Below are 16,750 nucleotides of genomic sequence, written 5' to 3'. Positions count from 1 at the left end.
CTTACTGCCAAAGCTAGTTCGAGCACATTCTCCATAATATTAATGTTTATTATGCTTATATTATACACACACTTGAACGTAACCAAATAAATGACACAGACACATGAAAAGTAACAATATATTTGTTCATGTCCATGATTGCGGTGACAAATTAATTATAAATATTAATAATTTCATACCCATGCATCAATTTAAAACAATTCCATGTACATCCAAGATCGCTGTCATCCGGGTAGTATATCACAGGTAACGCTAACCCCCCACCCCACACAAACATAAGGACCCGGTCGGCTTTAAACCCGCAAATGGAGGAACCCGTCTTGCTTTCTTCCAGTTGAATTTATCATTTAATTCCAGCCAACATAAATACTTTTAATGCTGTTACCTTCACTAAACTTTATGAGCTTACTCGGGGCATTCTGTTCTTTTCATTATTATTCTTAAGAATTTTAGTTTTTTATGTATTATAGGCCTACTAAAAATTTATAATTATTGTTTACATTGCATAAATAGGCCTACACGCAAACTAATATACAACAGCAAGTAACAAATAAAATTACACTGTGATTACGCAAATATGTCTTGTGCAGGATTATTGCGATGCGATTATATTATAAATTATACTATTAGCTTCCTTATACTATGTAACAGTATGAACCGTGAGTATTTATATTAAATGTAACGCTGTTCTTCTGGCCGATAACAAGGCGGTGTAGCAACACTGAAACGCACTGAAAGCATACATGCCTGTCTACGCCTGCTTTTAGCTGCTCCATTCGAGTGCAGCACCTGCCAACAAGATTTAAAAGAGGTTCACATTTAGTTAAGATAGAAATATTAATAATAACAGTAATAATAGCCTAATAAAAACTTGCCGGAACACGGTGAGATCCCCACCTGCGAAATTATAGGGAGATTCAGCAGCTATTGATTTTGGTCATATGACCAAAAGCGCTCGGATAAATTATAACAGCAGTTGAGGGGTAATTTAAAATTCCGAAATTTAAATTATCGGTACGATGCTAACGCTACTGCTTTTTTCTGGCCATCCAGTTATTGTAAAACGTCTCCTGGTTACCCGACAACAGAAATAACAACATATAACTAATACCGCTTATCTTACCATATCTATATTTTCTTTATATAACCCACTGGCGTATTCTGAGCGGATTCATTAACTAACTATAGTTACGGGTTTCACGCTATAGCTTTCTGTATAGCTGGTTAGCGAGTAAAGCAAACGTCGCGGCCTTGGCTTGGTATTTTCCATCTTACCTTTATGCAACAGCTGGCGAGTAATAAGTCCCTCATAAGTTTGCTTCGTTTTTTTGTTTATATTTCATTTACATGCTCAAATACAGACGCCTTTGTGAGATTTCGCTGTCTGATCTTAAGTTTTCAATTTGCTTGTCCTCTTCAGGGCTTTGAAATCACTGAGGGCTAGTAAATGCCGAAGGTCTCCTAGCAACCAGTCAACTGCTCGGAACCACGTGGAAAGGTTAACATTCTTTGACTGAGTGAATCCTAGTACACCGAAAAGCAAGGAAAAAACAAGAAGCCCGCGTTAATGTTGATGTGTTTTAAATTACCTATGCATGCACAGACGGAGAGAAGCACGCGTGTTGCGAATACGATGTGTGCTTCATTATATTGGCGATCATGACGATTTTCAACAGAGCGATAATAACGAATGAAGTTTCTGAGCCGACCAATGCATTAAGGAATGGCCACAATAGATTGGATCAGATAAGTAAAAAAGTAAATAGGTCTGTAGTCGCGTCAAGTAACAGGAGTCAAGCACAGGCGTTTGTGATGGTAATGTCAAACAATAAACAGCCATACAAAGCAATATCAGATATAGGCCTTGAACGATTCCCTGTCCGAGGTACTGAAAATGTACCCAGGGAATTCTATAAAATGCCTCAAGCACAATATTGCTGAAACGACCGGAATATCCAAAAATTAGCGGTATATGTTAAAACGAATTTGCATGCAGATTATTGCAGACCATTCTGGCTGTACATTTCTTTCAAAATAATATATCTAGGAGACTAAACTACTGCTTTTTCATCAGTTGAAAAATATACACACAGATTGCACCTCAGATTGTGCTTAAATGCATAATTTGCTGTATAATGAAAGAATCGTTGTGCATATGTGGTGTAAAATATAGCCTATATATATATCTTACGAAACTGTGGAAAACGGATTGACGCTTCAATTAGTATTATCCTACTATACTCAACATACTATCGTGACGTCACAAAATATAACCAGAGTTTTTATAGTTAGCCCAAGCCTAAATTAAAGGGCCAGATTATCTGATAGAAGAAATAATATTAATTGTTATCTTCGAAAAGTATAAAGGCAGAGAAGTTTTTGTGTAAAAATAACAGCCTCCAATGAGTACGTTGCGCATTTTTCTATATATTTCTTACAAAATTGATTTTTAAATTATGGCGAAGTGTTTATTTGATTTACTTCTAGCCTATTCGTAATTTTTGCATTTGCCACATAATTCGTACGTTGTTTATGATATCTTTATAATAGTAATGTTTATAAGTTTTCATTTTGTTATAATACGCATACATTATGTACGCTACTTCGGAAATTACATTTTATTTGGTAGCTACTAATGATCTGAATGTATCTGGAATGTGTTGGGAATGTTCTAGACAAAACCTCACACACCACATTAAAAGTCGTGTCAAACCTTGCCTGTGGAGTGCTGTATACATGTGGACCATTCATCCTGACTCGTCGTGTAATCAGAGTAGCCTAATATGAACTGTGAAAGGTTGATTTTTACATGACAGTGCTGAAGTCAAAACATGGTCTTGCATTTTAAATTATAACCTTAATCAAAGGTGATGTTAGGCGTAAAATGAAATACTGTTCTTTTTTTTAGACATTTGTATGTGTAGATATGCACCCTAAAGGTCTTGAACATCCGTTTGGAAGCGGATGAATGTATGAATTTTACACGTGCATTATGACCTCATTGCAAGTGAAATCACTGTACATCACCACAAAAGACGTCTTTGCGTCGTAATACGAATGTGCTGACTAAAACATGATCGTCTTGGTCAAATGAAAATAATGAAAACCCTACACATTTTAAACCGCCTTGTACTTCAGAAGCGCATTCTCGCATAGTGGCAATTTAATCTGCTCTGTGCAAATCGATTAGCTTTCGCTAATGCTGTTTGAAATCACTCTGGGATAATCCTATGTAGGGTGATAATTACCCGTGTTATTCGGTCATAAATTGATTAACAGTAGAAGGTGACACCGTGCTCTGTGTTTTAACAGCGAGCCGCAGGCGTGAGAGAGAAGCGCGAAGGTCGCTAACTTGAAGCTGCCGCGAGACTTCAGTTTGTGAAGCCGCAAAAAACCTTGTCCCAGGACTTCGGGAAACATGAAATATCTTTTAAAAGTATAAATAAATATTATGGAGATGACAAATAATATCAAATACTATAATAGCGTATAATAACGAATAATACTTATTCATCCGTAAATTATCATGTATTCGAAGGTATTCATGATTTTTTTAAAATGTTTTAAATGTAGGCCTACTAGCAAACTGGGAATGTTCTTTATCAATATTTTGCAGTTATTATTTTCAGATTTGAATTGAGGTTTTGTAATTATTTATGTGAGGAAGCTGTTTTGGCGTAACTTACTGTTTTGTTGTTTTAGTTAAAAGGACATCTTGAATATTCACTACTAAATGTGCATTAGTTCAAAAGGGGGGAGAAGGGCTCTCAAAAAGAGTTCTTAAAAATGTCTTAAGAGCATTCCATATATTTTAAGTCGCATTAATGCCTAATACGAGGCAGTAGCCCTGGGAGGCGCTATTGTAAGTATTTTTGAAATCGTACAAGATACCAGTGTAAAACTATTTTTTTTAATTATCTTGCGATTCCTTATGCTGTAAAAACATATACACACAACATGTGATGAAACTATTATTTATTTTTCTTAGAGTATTTTCACATTTATTAATTCTATAATTTTTTGTTTATTATTTAGTTACTGAAAATATAGAATACAGCATCGTAATACGGATGAGTTGTTATTGATTTATGTACTCTAAACTAAATTCCATTTCAGTTTTTAAAGGATTTATCTATATATCATTCAAACGTATTCGTCAGTATTTGATATGTAGGCTGTTGCGAGATTAGGCTGTTCATATTTCTGCGTAATAACTTCAATAAGCAACTCAAGAAATATCGCTTCCCTGAATGTATTTAAAATGCTCCCTCTATTATGGCATAAAAGCAATCATAATAATCAGAAATAATAGAAAATAAATCAACACCATGATAGATAGTGAGGTTGGAAAACATTACAAAGAATTATAAAGAAAATTTTGCCTTCATTTTAATTACAAGGCAGTTAATTGAAGTTATAGCCTGCGCCTTTATCTACTTTTCATATATATATATGTGAAGCTACATCCATGGTAAATGATACCCAGATGCCCGTGTGTCTACCCCCCCCCCCCCCCCCCCCCCCCCCCCCACACACACACACACACACACACACACACACTCCCATGTCCACTGTTTATTGTCCACAATTATTGAAGAAAGCAATCATCACAAAAGTCGCTTTGGTTATAGTTGATATGTAATACTTCCACGTCCCCTCGTCGTGACATTGAGCGGCGTACTGTAAGTTGCAGGTGCACTCGTGATGAAGGTGTTTCTTCGCGGAAAAAAAGCATGGGACCTAAGCGAATGAAAAAAGTGGGCCGTACCGCTGCGACGTAACAAACGACGGAGGAAGCTAAACTCTAACTCACACCACATACAACACTTCCTCACTTTCCTCTACACCTCTAGTCGCAGTGCTGCTGCGCCTGGTGTCGGTCAACCACTTTTTAGGAATCGCTTCTCCTAAAACTTTGGTGTTGAGATTGAATGCTAACAATTTGCAGTTTTCACCGAAATGTTGGGTACTGTGAAGATGGAAGGACAAGAGACGCCAGACTGGAGCAGCTATTACAGTGACGCGCAAGAGGTATGTTTCTACATTCATTTATATTTGCGTTTTATTTATTTGCTTGTTTGATTTCACTGAGCGGCTAGAATTGTAAGTGAACTGAATATATACGATGCGAACAGTTTATGTCCTTAAGTGGTTTGATGGTAAAAAGGTTGAGCACTATTCCGCAAAAATATTTGGTTGACTGTTTCGGGGAACACATTCTTATGCGGCTTTAGTTTCAGGATCATTCTTCGCACAGTTCAAGAACTGCGATCCCGCCGGGTGGCAGCAGTGAACGTGTATAGTCTACCGCAGCCTGCCTTGCGGATCCTTAACAGAATCTCAAAACTTATCCTGTTTGAGTCAACAGTAAAAATGAAACTTTCAGTTGCAAAAATATTTCTTTATCAAGCTCCTTATAATAGCCATTTTATTGTCCAGACCCGCGGTGGTGAAACTGAAATTCTTGTTTTGTCTTTCAGAGATTGTTGAGATTTTCTCGTTTAAATTTCGCATTTAAAATGCTAATGTTTATCCAACGAAACCAGTCAGACATTCGCTTCAGTTTTTTAAAATGTTAATCACGTGAAAATAAATATGCTTAAATATATACGTTTTATATCTCCTATTATGTTTAAGGTTGTGAAACACGGCCAAAACACCGGCACGGGTGGAATATATCACTGTTTAGTTTTTACTATTAGTTAAGTATTTACTGTCGATTTACTATTTATTTCGTTTAAATTAAAACATTTTCATTTGCCTTACTGCATTGTGCTAATTTAATTTTCAGCTGAAGAGTGCAATCTGACCCACTTGCATTATTTTAAAAATGGGTCATTCGATAGAATAATCGTCACTTTTGTTTTTCCTGAGTTTTATCTTTCTGTTCTCATCTTAACAAACACGAGACGTCTTTAAGTAAAACTATCGCTCCTCATTGTCAACACATTTGCATTGAATGCTACGGAGAACCTAATCCATTTAAGAACAATTTCAAAGAATTAACGCGCAGAAGTTATTGTGTGTAAATTAATAGGGTCAATTGTTAAGATAGAAACGTTTATTTAAGACCAGCATTCAAATGTTTTCATGGGTATTTAAATGTGTGAATATTGTTTCTTTTCTTTTCTTTTAGGTGTACTCATCTGTACCGAACAGTGGTATGAATACAGGACTGGGCTCTATGAATAGCATGAACGGTTACATGGGTATGTCTACCAGCGGAAATATGACACCCAGTTCTTTCAATATGTCCTATGCCAATCCAAGTCTGGGTGCCACACTTAGCCCCGGGACAATGACAGGGATGCCCCCGAGTGCGACGAGCGCGATCAATGGGATGACTAGCGGCGTATCGGCGATGGGCGCCGCTCTCAGCCCCACGAACATGAACGCCATGTCCGCTCAGCAGGCTTCCATGAACGCGCTGACCCCTTACTCCAGCATGAGTCCGACCATGAGTTCAATGGCGTACGGGCAGCCCAGTCTGAACCGGGTGCGGGACACTAAGACTTTTAGAAGAAGTTACCCACATGCAAAGCCGCCCTATTCGTACATATCTCTAATAACCATGGCCATCCAACAATCGCCGAGCAAGATGCTCACACTTAGTGAGATATACCAGTGGATAATGGACTTGTTTCCCTATTATCGGCAGAATCAACAGAGGTGGCAAAACTCCATACGGCATTCGCTGTCGTTCAACGATTGTTTCGTCAAAGTTTCCCGGTCGCCCGATAAACCAGGAAAAGGCTCGTATTGGGCCCTGCACCCAGATTCTGGAAATATGTTTGAGAATGGCTGCTACCTCCGCAGGCAGAAGCGCTTTAAGTGCGAGAAAAAGTTGACTACGAGCAAAGGATCAGATGGCAGGAAAGATCAGTCCAACGGTTCGGGTTCGCCTTCTGACAGTGCAAACAATAAGGGTGGACATATGGACTCCAGCTCCATCTCCAGTTCAAACCAGTCATCTAGTCCACATAGTTTGGACCACTCGAGCGGCACCACAGTTTCTGAACTAAAGAACAGCGGCCCGTCAGTGCACCCAGTGCCCAGTTCGGCCACTGTCTTGTCCTCCATATCCTTGCCACCGCACTCGATGTCTCACGAATCCCAGCTGCACCTTAAAGGAGACCCACATTATTCTTTCAATCATCCGTTTTCCATCAATAATTTAATGTCTTCTTCAGAGCAGCAGCATAAACTGGACTTGAAGGCGTACGAGCAGGCTTTGCAGTACTCCTACGGGTCAGGTATTTCTTCCAGTCTGCCGCTCGGCAGTGCCACAATGGCGGGAAGAGCCTCCATGGACCCTTCTGCAATAGAAGCTTCTTACTATCAAGGTGTGTATTCGAGACCTGTTCTTAACACATCTTAGTTTCCTGTTACTTCTACCGTACTGAAGGAAGACAGCAGAAAGTAATTTTATTTTGCATGCACTTGGTGCATAAAGACTGTTACCTTAATGTATAAGAATGCTAATGTATAAAATAAAATATACTGTAAAGTGTGCCATTTGAATGACTGTATATCCCAGCTGGAAATCATTGCAAGTGTTTTGGTAGTGTATTTAATTAAAACAAATTCGATCTTGTATAAAAATGTTGTATTCCCCCGAACCTGTAGTCGCCACCACGAATCTTTCCGATATGTTACAGTGCGCATGAATGAAGGTCACTAAGGTTTTGTGGACTGTCAACTGTAATACAGGTAAAAATGTAAAAAGAAAAGACAAAAAAAACAATCAAATCCTCTGCGACCAGATGTTCCGTTTATAGATGTTGTCATTTTACTCATTGCTTTGGTTTTATTTGCTTAGTTTTGACATACACATTTAAACAATTTTGTATATATAAAACGTTCATCCGCAGTGAAATGCATTATTATAAATAAAAACGCATTTCTTTGTGAAGCAATTTCCAAGTCTTCTGTGATATTTTAAGTGAAGTGCATTGAGAGATATTCAACTGCTTATCTGTTATCTTTTCCTGTTTACTCTCGTGCCATTTGGGTTGCATAATTTATTTCTTGGTAATTTTCAAATAAAAAATCAAAAGTATCTTGATTTACTTTTTGTAATTTCTAGAAATAATTCCATTCGAATCCGAAACAATGACGTATACAGAAATCTTACATTATTTGTTCAACTCACAACTGAATTAATAAATGATGCAGTGCGCATGTATTTGTATTACAATTCTATTTTGATCTGTTGTTTGTTTATATAAAAATGATTGTTTATATATAAACATTATATATATATTTATATAAAATTGCTTGTTTATATATTAGCCGATCTATAAATATACATCAGTCGTTATATATGGTATGATTCGACAGCCTAATTTTTATCTCTTTAACTTTCTTTAACCTTTATATTTTCGGATTTTAAGTGTTTTTCAGAATCTTAGTAAATATTTCGAGGAGAAAGCCTTTGACTCTTTAAAGGGATTTCCTTGTTCCGTTCCTCGGCGCTCTCCCTTAACGCTTCCTCCGCTTTTTTGTCTTTCTGTCCTTGTTTTATTAGGTGATTAACACTCAAATCAACCGCTTATTCGTTTAATCTATGACAGGACCGGGAAATGAACATAAAGAGTGCAAATTTTTAACAAAAACGCGGAATTTAAGCAGCGTTTCTGCACGTTGCTAGAGAAATACATGCGTGTGGGCATGCCCATTGAAACGGATATATCAACAATATCATAGAAAGGCCAAATAATCTTTTTGTCAATTGTAACCTACACGAAGGGCTCCTGAACCTGAACAGATTTTACTTTGATCATGGTATTTTGTCGGCACACATTTTGGCTGAGTAACCGTGAAATTCGTTTAATTATCATGTAATTGCCCCCCGATGCGCAAATAAAATGGAGAATTCAATTGAGTTCGACACACCAGTCAAATCTCATGGAATAAAAAAAGCTTGACATTCCAATGTAGAATGTGTTAAAATTTATTTTGTATTTCTAATATTCGCATATTTAACGGTTACAGCTTTTTATTAAACTTGTGGACATTTTAAAGCCGCTGAAATTAGAAATATAATTTGCCAACCGAAGCCTGTTATAGAACCATTTTCAAACCGATAGCAGTTGCTATAATTTAATATATTTGTTTATGAGCTGTGTAGTAACTAAAAGAAAAAAAAATTGAAATATTTTATTATTGTTTGTTATTTTTGTATATCGTTGAATAATACAATTATAGCTAATTATTTCGCGGACTGTTTAATTACACCTGCGTAATTCCTTGCATCGGCATTCAATTTATATAGACAGTCTATGATTTTATTGTCTACGTCATTCATATTTTGTATTTTAAAAATTATATGTGTGCATAAAACACCATTATATACGCATTTTATTACAAATATTTCAGCGTTGAATGTTATGTTTTATTAATTGATAGTTATTTATCAAACTCATTACAGATATTTTCACACAGATAGGACCTTTATGTCATTCTTTACATCTTGCTTTACTGGGACAATGACGTTATAACAAGTTTTCTCGCAGTCAGGTTACCCAGTTTTTACTAAACCCAACACAAAAATCTTCGATATTGCAGAAAGAATGAGGCTTTAAAAATTCAATTTCGATCTTGCTGATCGCTTTAATATTTTATTATTTAATGAAACATCAATTTAAATATTTCAAAATATATTACGATGCTTGGTGCGGGAATAATTGAAAATTAGTGACATTTCCGCTCTTGTTAATTACTAAGTAATTTTCCGGCACCAGACTTCTTAGAGATAAAAAATTTTACCCATTGATTGAGACTTGGAAATCATAAAGTACTGAAATATATGTTTACGTATAAAATCTGTTTCGATAAAGGAAAATAACGAAATGTAAATAGGGTTAACTTAATTTCCATCATATGGACAGAATGTACTTTTAATAAAATGCTAATGTTTCATAATGTTGATGAATTAGATTCGAGTTCTTTGTAAATTGCTTTATTAATGATTTAGAAGGAAACTTTACTTTCCAGTTTAGAATGACAGGTAACGTTCAATATACAATTTTCGCAGGGATCAATTTGAAATCACCCCGATAAAGCTGTTTTAGATGTTACAAGAGCAATGTGAAACAGAGGTTCCACACAGACAACCTCACTATGACAAAAAAGACTTAATAATATTAATGCTGAGTGTATGAATATATATGCGCGTATAATTATTTCGTGGCTCGTAGAGTTTACTTGGGACATTACGTAAGCTCAATCGAAACATTGCATTTCCTTAGTTTCACGTGTTGACTTTTTGACCCATCCGAGTATGAATAGAATATGAAAATTCATATCACTTTAAATTATAAGCATCGGTAAAAGTTTAAGTACAACCAAGGTTTCCAATGAAATTCTGCATTTCCTGTAAACGGAACAGTTGTTTGCATGTGAAATCTCTGAACTTTAGACAATTCGTGTTCACAGTTAGCCCTGCTGGTAAAACAAACTTTGTAGCGACCTGGGAAAAGTGCCGCTACCATCAAAGTGAAACTGCAAGGGCAAGAAACATAAAGGAAACTGGTCCGGCGTTTCTCTTGTCCATTGCGCTAATGATTTCCTAACCGCGCAAAATTAACAGGAGTCATTTTTGAGAAAACACCCTTTTTTTAAAAAAAAAAATAAAATTGCTCACATCGCTAAAACATTTTTTTCTGCTTTAAATGTGACATACGTTTGCATACTTTATAGTCTGATGTAGACTAGTACGCTCAATTTTTACATTAAAAGTATTGTCCGTACATACTGAACGAACAATTTGAGACTACTGTCGAAAACTACTCATTTTGACATCTTGATCAATGGAGATACTATCATGAAACAGGGTTATTTTGACGGACGTGCATGCGATTGGTAATAATTAAAATTATTCTTTAATAATTATCATATTAATTATTGCACTTCCACGAGACATTCAATAGGACGGCTTGTTCCCTGCATATTAAATATATCCATTGAGGTCGAGCAGCCTGTATTAATGGGTGACATATGTTATCAGCGGGCAGTGTCCAGAAGCGAGACTTCAGCAGCGCCTTGTTTTCCAACCTATGCGGCATTTCTCGTCTTCCCATCAAAAGCCGTGGTGCTTTCTTCAGCCTTATGGACAAAAATTTCGACGACAATGCGCAACCCCTTTTACTTCAAAAGCAGCCATCAGCGAGGCTACCCGTGGACTTTTCTTCTCTGTCTTTTTTATTCTTAGTTTAGAAAGCTACTACAGGGCCAAGGCGCTTCTAATACCTTTTGATGGGGATTGAATTAATTATCTCCAATAACACAATTGTGCTTGGCCAACGAAAAGAGCAAAGCAATACCCCTTCAGAATCACAGGCGAAAGAAAGGGGCTTTCAAAGGCTGAAGGAGAAGAGGGAGAGATCTCTATCCGAAATCAGCTTTAGAAGCAGCTGGTTTTCCATTAAAAATTATACTGAAGAAGTTTATTAGGGCTTATTGCCCTCCTAATATGCATCGGCTAAGTGAGGTTGGTGGTCCCGGGCTCGCCTGCTCGCGTCCCATGTTTTGTGTCTTCATTAATCCATTTGTCTTGCATAGAGCAGAAATAAGAGAAATAAATAAAATAACTGTCATAAAAACTTTCTGTGGTTTCTGTGTCCAATGTAGCAGCAATAAATATTAAGCCAAATTATTGCCGGTAAGGGTATAAAAAGATATTTTGGCATATAGTTTATGACGTAACGGATTTATAAAAGGAGTCAAATATTTAAAAACAAAGTAAGACTTTATTGGAGCAATAAGCGTAAACCGTATTGGCCGTCACATAAACACTAAAATATTTTTAATAAAAAACCATTTAAGATATATTAACTGATCAAATATTAAATCCAAATTTGGGTTTTTATGAAGTGTTCGGACAACTGAATTAATTGTCGAGCTGTATCTAGCAAAGATAACTTTCTCAGCCTGAGCGTTTTCAGATTTCAAACGACGTTAGTTTTCTTAGGAATCCTTGATATCATGAAAAAAAATGTAAGCCTTTCCCTAAAAAAACTGATAAATCATTCAAATAATCAGTATTTCTATAGCTGTTCATCATAAAATAAAATATCAGAAAAGTTGGTTTTGGTAAATATAAGAAAACAAATGTTGCTTTCTAAGTTGATGTGTGATGTGCATTTAAGCGTGGATTGTTTGCTACAAAGCTATGTTGATAGTAGAGTAAAATGTGCGTAGTGAATACATGGATGGATTGATGGAGTGCATTAAAGAAGAAAAGGCTTGAAAGATTTGGTGTCGTTATAGCAACAGGATCAGTCACGCTTTTCTTAGAAGGCCATTCAGGGTCGGGCTGCCGGAACACGTTTTTAATTAAAGCCCATAAAAAGTTGTTTGTAGTCCTGTCATCATGCGATCGGTTTTCATAACGGTTAATCGGGATTCCCCTCCTTTTGATGCTGGCGTGAGCATGGGGCACAATCCTCTACACTGATGCGGAGCAAAAGATCTGGTCAAAATATGCTGCACAAAGAGTGCTAGGCACATCGAAAATTAAATCTGAACATATTTTGGCATCTCTTTCTAATTAGAATATAAATGAATCAATTTTTAAAATGATTAAGAATTACTCACAGATAATAGGCTACAAGTGACTGAATACGGATCTGTTGAAGTTAAAATAATGTAATTAATAGGCCTGCTATAGTAAAAGTAATGCTAGTTATTGATTAAATTTTTCTATGAAATAGCGCTTCAAACTTTCACTTTGGTGAAGTAGCCCAGATAATGTTGTTATGTGGAACAAGTAGGATTACCACAGAAAGCTACAGTGGGAGGACTCTTGTGGGTTTAACAGGGAGAAGGACACCCAGGTTGTGCGATCACCACGGTTACGAATGGAGGTGGAATCGACAAGCTTGTAATAGTCTCGAGCTCTATTGAAGGGGAGGGAAACTCAGCAGCGGGTCCCGCCTTGGCAGCTCCCCTTTCTATACACTGCATCTTGAGTGCGACTGTGCACCCACCATTTTCTGAGTACATAATCGATCATCTCCTGGCATACACATCGCAAAACTGCCTTGTTCCGATGAAGGACGAAGAGGAACACTTGAGGGTCAGCTCATTGATACCAGAGTAGGAAACTGTAAACGATGCGAAAATAATTGTTTGTCCTATAGCCCTCAGTAAAGGTCGACTTATCTCTTTTGTCCTTCTTTTGTTTATAAATTATCAGCATGCAGAGTGGCAAGGAGTGGGCGGTATCTACGGTAATGTGTGAAAATACCGAGAAATACCAAGACTAAGAGAACGGATAAACAGACCCGCAAAATACTCACTTAACACGTTATCTATATCATTCATAATTAGGTATCGGACTATAGTATTTATATGTATTTCGGTTTGAAAAAAAGAAATATATCCGAAGAAATGTAAGGGTGTCATTCACAGATATAAAGCAATTACCAACAAGCAAACAAACAGAACAACAACAACAACAACAACAACAACAATAATAATAATAATAATAATTATTATTATTATTATTATATATTTATATAAAGGATCACCTTCACATTTGGGATTACGTGTACCAAAATATTTGAATTACTCTGGTTATTTACTTTATGCGATGTAGCCTTTTCCTTTAGGAGAATATAAAAACTAATTTAATGATTAAAACAGTAAAATGAGTTTAGTTCCGTCATATTACTTGATTATATGTGTAATGTAGGTGAGCCCAAAGGAATGCCTGGACATTTTGAAGGTTTTTCTTTTTTTTTTGTAATCGATATTTGTGTCATACGAGTATTGTACCTCCGCGTTACACGTCTTTGAGTAGATTTACGGACATGACTTATTTTGCAGCCAAAATCAACCGTATATCAAACCGTGTGTCTGTCTGACGACAATACATTACTGGCGAGATGCGGCAGATGACACGTTTCGCTGAACCTTCCCGTAACCCCCGTTTCTAAGAAACCTGACAATTCATCTGATCGGATGGAAGGGTAATTTTAAAAAGGAGAAATGACATCAAAACTCCACTGCCTCTACCCAACGAATGAAATGCAGTGTTTAAGCCATGTCTCATAGGCTATGTCTGTTTACTGAGCACAAAGGGTACATCCAACAAACTAGCATTTCATAACATGCTGAAGTAAATAAATACACTTTACGAAAACAGTTTCACTATTCAAGAGAAGGAATCACATGATTTCACGGTACTAATGAGTGGTGGAAAAGAGTTGTTTTGGAGTCCATGAAATTGTTATATGTAGTGCAATCTAAAATCATATAAAGTGAAGCCTCTTACAGTACATGTATATTACAAAAACATATAGTGACAAAGGAACCACAGAGCTGACAGTGGAATCACTAGTAAAGATCATTAATATCCAGATTTCCCAAAATATTAATAACAAGGGAAGTTTTTCCCTCTAAAGTTATGTTCCAAATTAGTACATTTACCAAGTGAACCTTATGCAAACACAAAAAGTTAAACATGCTTTTATCTTCAACTAGAAGTCATTAGCTTTTCTAGGAGTAAATTATTATTTTTTTTTACTGTAACAGGGATAGAGTGTTACACTTATGGGAACTGCATGAAGTTTCGCGTGGACTGGGGGCAGTGAGGCAAGTACAGCAGTTCAGCTCTGAGAAAAACTCAACCTTTGCCCCTGAGCGTAAAAAAAATAAAAACCACAAACACATATACACTGCACGTCTATAAAAGTTGTTTATTATATTTCAGTAAAATACACAAATATTTCACAGCTAAACAGCTAATAAGCATTAACATGCTTTATAATTTTTTTATGTTTCAGTGAAATGATTTTGAGAAATGTAATAATTTAAACAGCTCAACAGCATGCACATAATTGGCAGTGCACACTAGCAACAAAGTTTCTTAAAAATAATATTATATGTATGCATATATACATACAGATACATAAACAGGCACACATGCTATTAGCAGTTGCTGGATTTTTATAAAACAAGCCAATAAACCGATGTGCATTCAGAGCAGCCACAGCCCATATTTTCCCCATTTGATGGGGGGGGGTGGTGGTGGTAATGATATTCTGTGAAATCATTGGAAATTAACTTTTTAAGAAAAATACAAGAACAAAGAACAGATTTCCTCACAAAGAGAGTTACTCTGCCCATATAAACACAAACAGCCACAATATAAAGAATATTGGGGGCAATCAAACAAAATAAGTGATTTGGGAAGAAAAAATATGGCAGTGATACAAGCACAGCAGCCCAGTTGGTTAAACATTTATGATTCAGTTTGATCTGGGCTTGGAATGTGGGCTGAGTGCAGCACTTCTAACAACTGTTTGCAGAGTTAAGGCTGGGGTGTTTGCACAGTGTTAAACGCAGCGGCCTGGTCGCCAGATGTGGCCAGGCGCATCACTCCTCAGGCGACCCCCCGCCCCCCCCATGCCCCTCCTCAGATCACCGTCCTGAGGCTGCCGCTGCCCACCTTCTTCCTCAGCACCTCTACGAGCCGCTCCAGCCTGTGTGCAGAGGGGAGAGAGACGGAGAGTGTCAGCATTGCGACGTCCTTACAGGCGAAGGCCCGGCCGTACAGACATGCGGCCCCCAGGCACCCAAGCGGACAACAAAACTCTCCCTGACACTCTTTAAATACAGGGCACAGAGAAAGCTTTGGGGCGCTTGCTTAATTCAGTAAAAATACTGCAGATTTATTGATCTTATAACAAAATCATCCTTATATTTTTTTACAAAAAATATATGCCACATTAGAAATAATCAGTAGTTTTAAGTAAGCATTAATTTGAAGTCATAATAAATTAGCAAAAGTAAACTGAAGTTATTTCTAAAAGATCTGTTCTGAGATATAAAGTTCAATGACAAGCAGCTTCATTGGGTGCTTTTTAATTAGTAACACCTCTGCAATAACATAAAACACCAAACATTTGTGTTTAGTATCCCTTTGGCAGCTGGGGACTCCAGTTTTTGGTTTTAATGGCAAGAACAGAACTGAATGTGTGAGTCAAAAAAAAAATCACACTTAATGAAAAGAAAATGTCAGTGGCAAAGTTATGCGCAGATATGTTAAACAGTGCTTCTCAATGGGTTTTTATGATGAAACCAATAAATTTGCAGCATTGTTACAGAATTAAGCAAGCGTCCCAAGACTTCCTGTGAGCATTTACATAACATTTCCCTCCAAACTGTGTTTTCACGGAAACTCAGGTAGGAAGGCAAATTTACCAGCGCAGTCCCTGGCTATGCTAAGCGTGAGCGGGGGGGCTGATCGCTGACATGGCTGCACTGACAGCACTCAGATTCAGGGCTGTGAGAGGATCCATAATCACATCTCAGCGTGTCAGCTTTACACACATACATACTTTTATCGATCCTACGTTAGAGCGTTTTATTGCAGCTTTGGCGTTGGGGCTTGATTGATTGGGTGCCCTACCCCTGGTCGTCCCCGACGACAGAGGAAGGAACAGAGCACTTATTCTGCGCATGGGAATGAAGCCTTTGCACCGTGTTGCTCTTAAAATGACACCGGCTCATTGTTTTCAAGGGTCCACCCAAAGGATCTTAACCACTGCCTGCCCAACTGGCGTCCCTGTAAAAGTGAGAGAATGACTTCATCAATGTCCAAGGTTCTCACTGAGAAAGGCAGAATCCACGCAGCTGTCACTGACCGAGCCGCACTTGGAATCTGCCAATTAAGTACCTTTGTGTCATGTCTAACAGAGCCTAATGCAGGAAAAATATAGTATTATTACCGCACGAAAGAGCT

General features: G+C 37.2%; 2 protein-coding genes across 4 annotated transcripts in view; one reads left to right on the top strand and one right to left on the bottom strand.

Moving 5' to 3' along the window:
• The first annotated feature begins 4,826 nt into the window (after positions 1-4,826).
• foxa1 (forkhead box A1) lies at positions 4,827-8,197 on the top strand. Its single transcript, XM_048975605.1, has 2 exons — positions 4,827-5,031; positions 6,137-8,197. The coding sequence occupies exons 1-2, from the start codon at positions 4,960-4,962 to the stop codon at positions 7,376-7,378; spliced, it is 1,314 nt and encodes a 437-aa protein (XP_048831562.1). The 5' UTR covers positions 4,827-4,959; the 3' UTR covers positions 7,379-8,197.
• Positions 8,198-14,677: 6,480 nt separating this feature from the next.
• Positions 14,678-16,750, bottom strand: part of mipol1 (mirror-image polydactyly 1) — a 70,735-nt gene continuing 68,662 nt past the window's right edge. For all 3 annotated transcript variants that reach the window (XM_048974834.1, XM_048974835.1, XM_048974836.1), the window contains one exon: positions 14,678-15,488. In XM_048974834.1, coding sequence (XP_048830791.1) covers positions 15,422-15,488 — 67 coding nt within the window. In that variant the 3' untranslated portion in view covers positions 14,678-15,421. The remainder of the gene's footprint in view (positions 15,489-16,750) is intronic.

Source organism: Brienomyrus brachyistius, chromosome 14 (assembly GCF_023856365.1).
Source record: "Brienomyrus brachyistius isolate T26 chromosome 14, BBRACH_0.4, whole genome shotgun sequence".
Lineage (NCBI taxonomy): Eukaryota > Metazoa > Chordata > Actinopteri > Osteoglossiformes > Mormyridae > Brienomyrus > Brienomyrus brachyistius.
The sequence above is the reverse complement of the archived record's forward strand: the minus strand, read 5'-3'. Positions and strand labels throughout refer to the sequence as shown.

Excerpts from the sequence above, each read along its gene's own strand:
- foxa1 (XM_048975605.1), top strand. The coding sequence starts at position 4,960 with ATGTTGGGTACTGTGAAGATGGAAGGACAAGAGACGCCAGACTGGAGC. Across the intron at positions 5,032-6,136 it reads ATTACAGTGACGCGCAAGAG|GTGTACTCATCTGTACCGAA; the intron begins GTATGTTTCTAC and ends CTTTTCTTTTAG.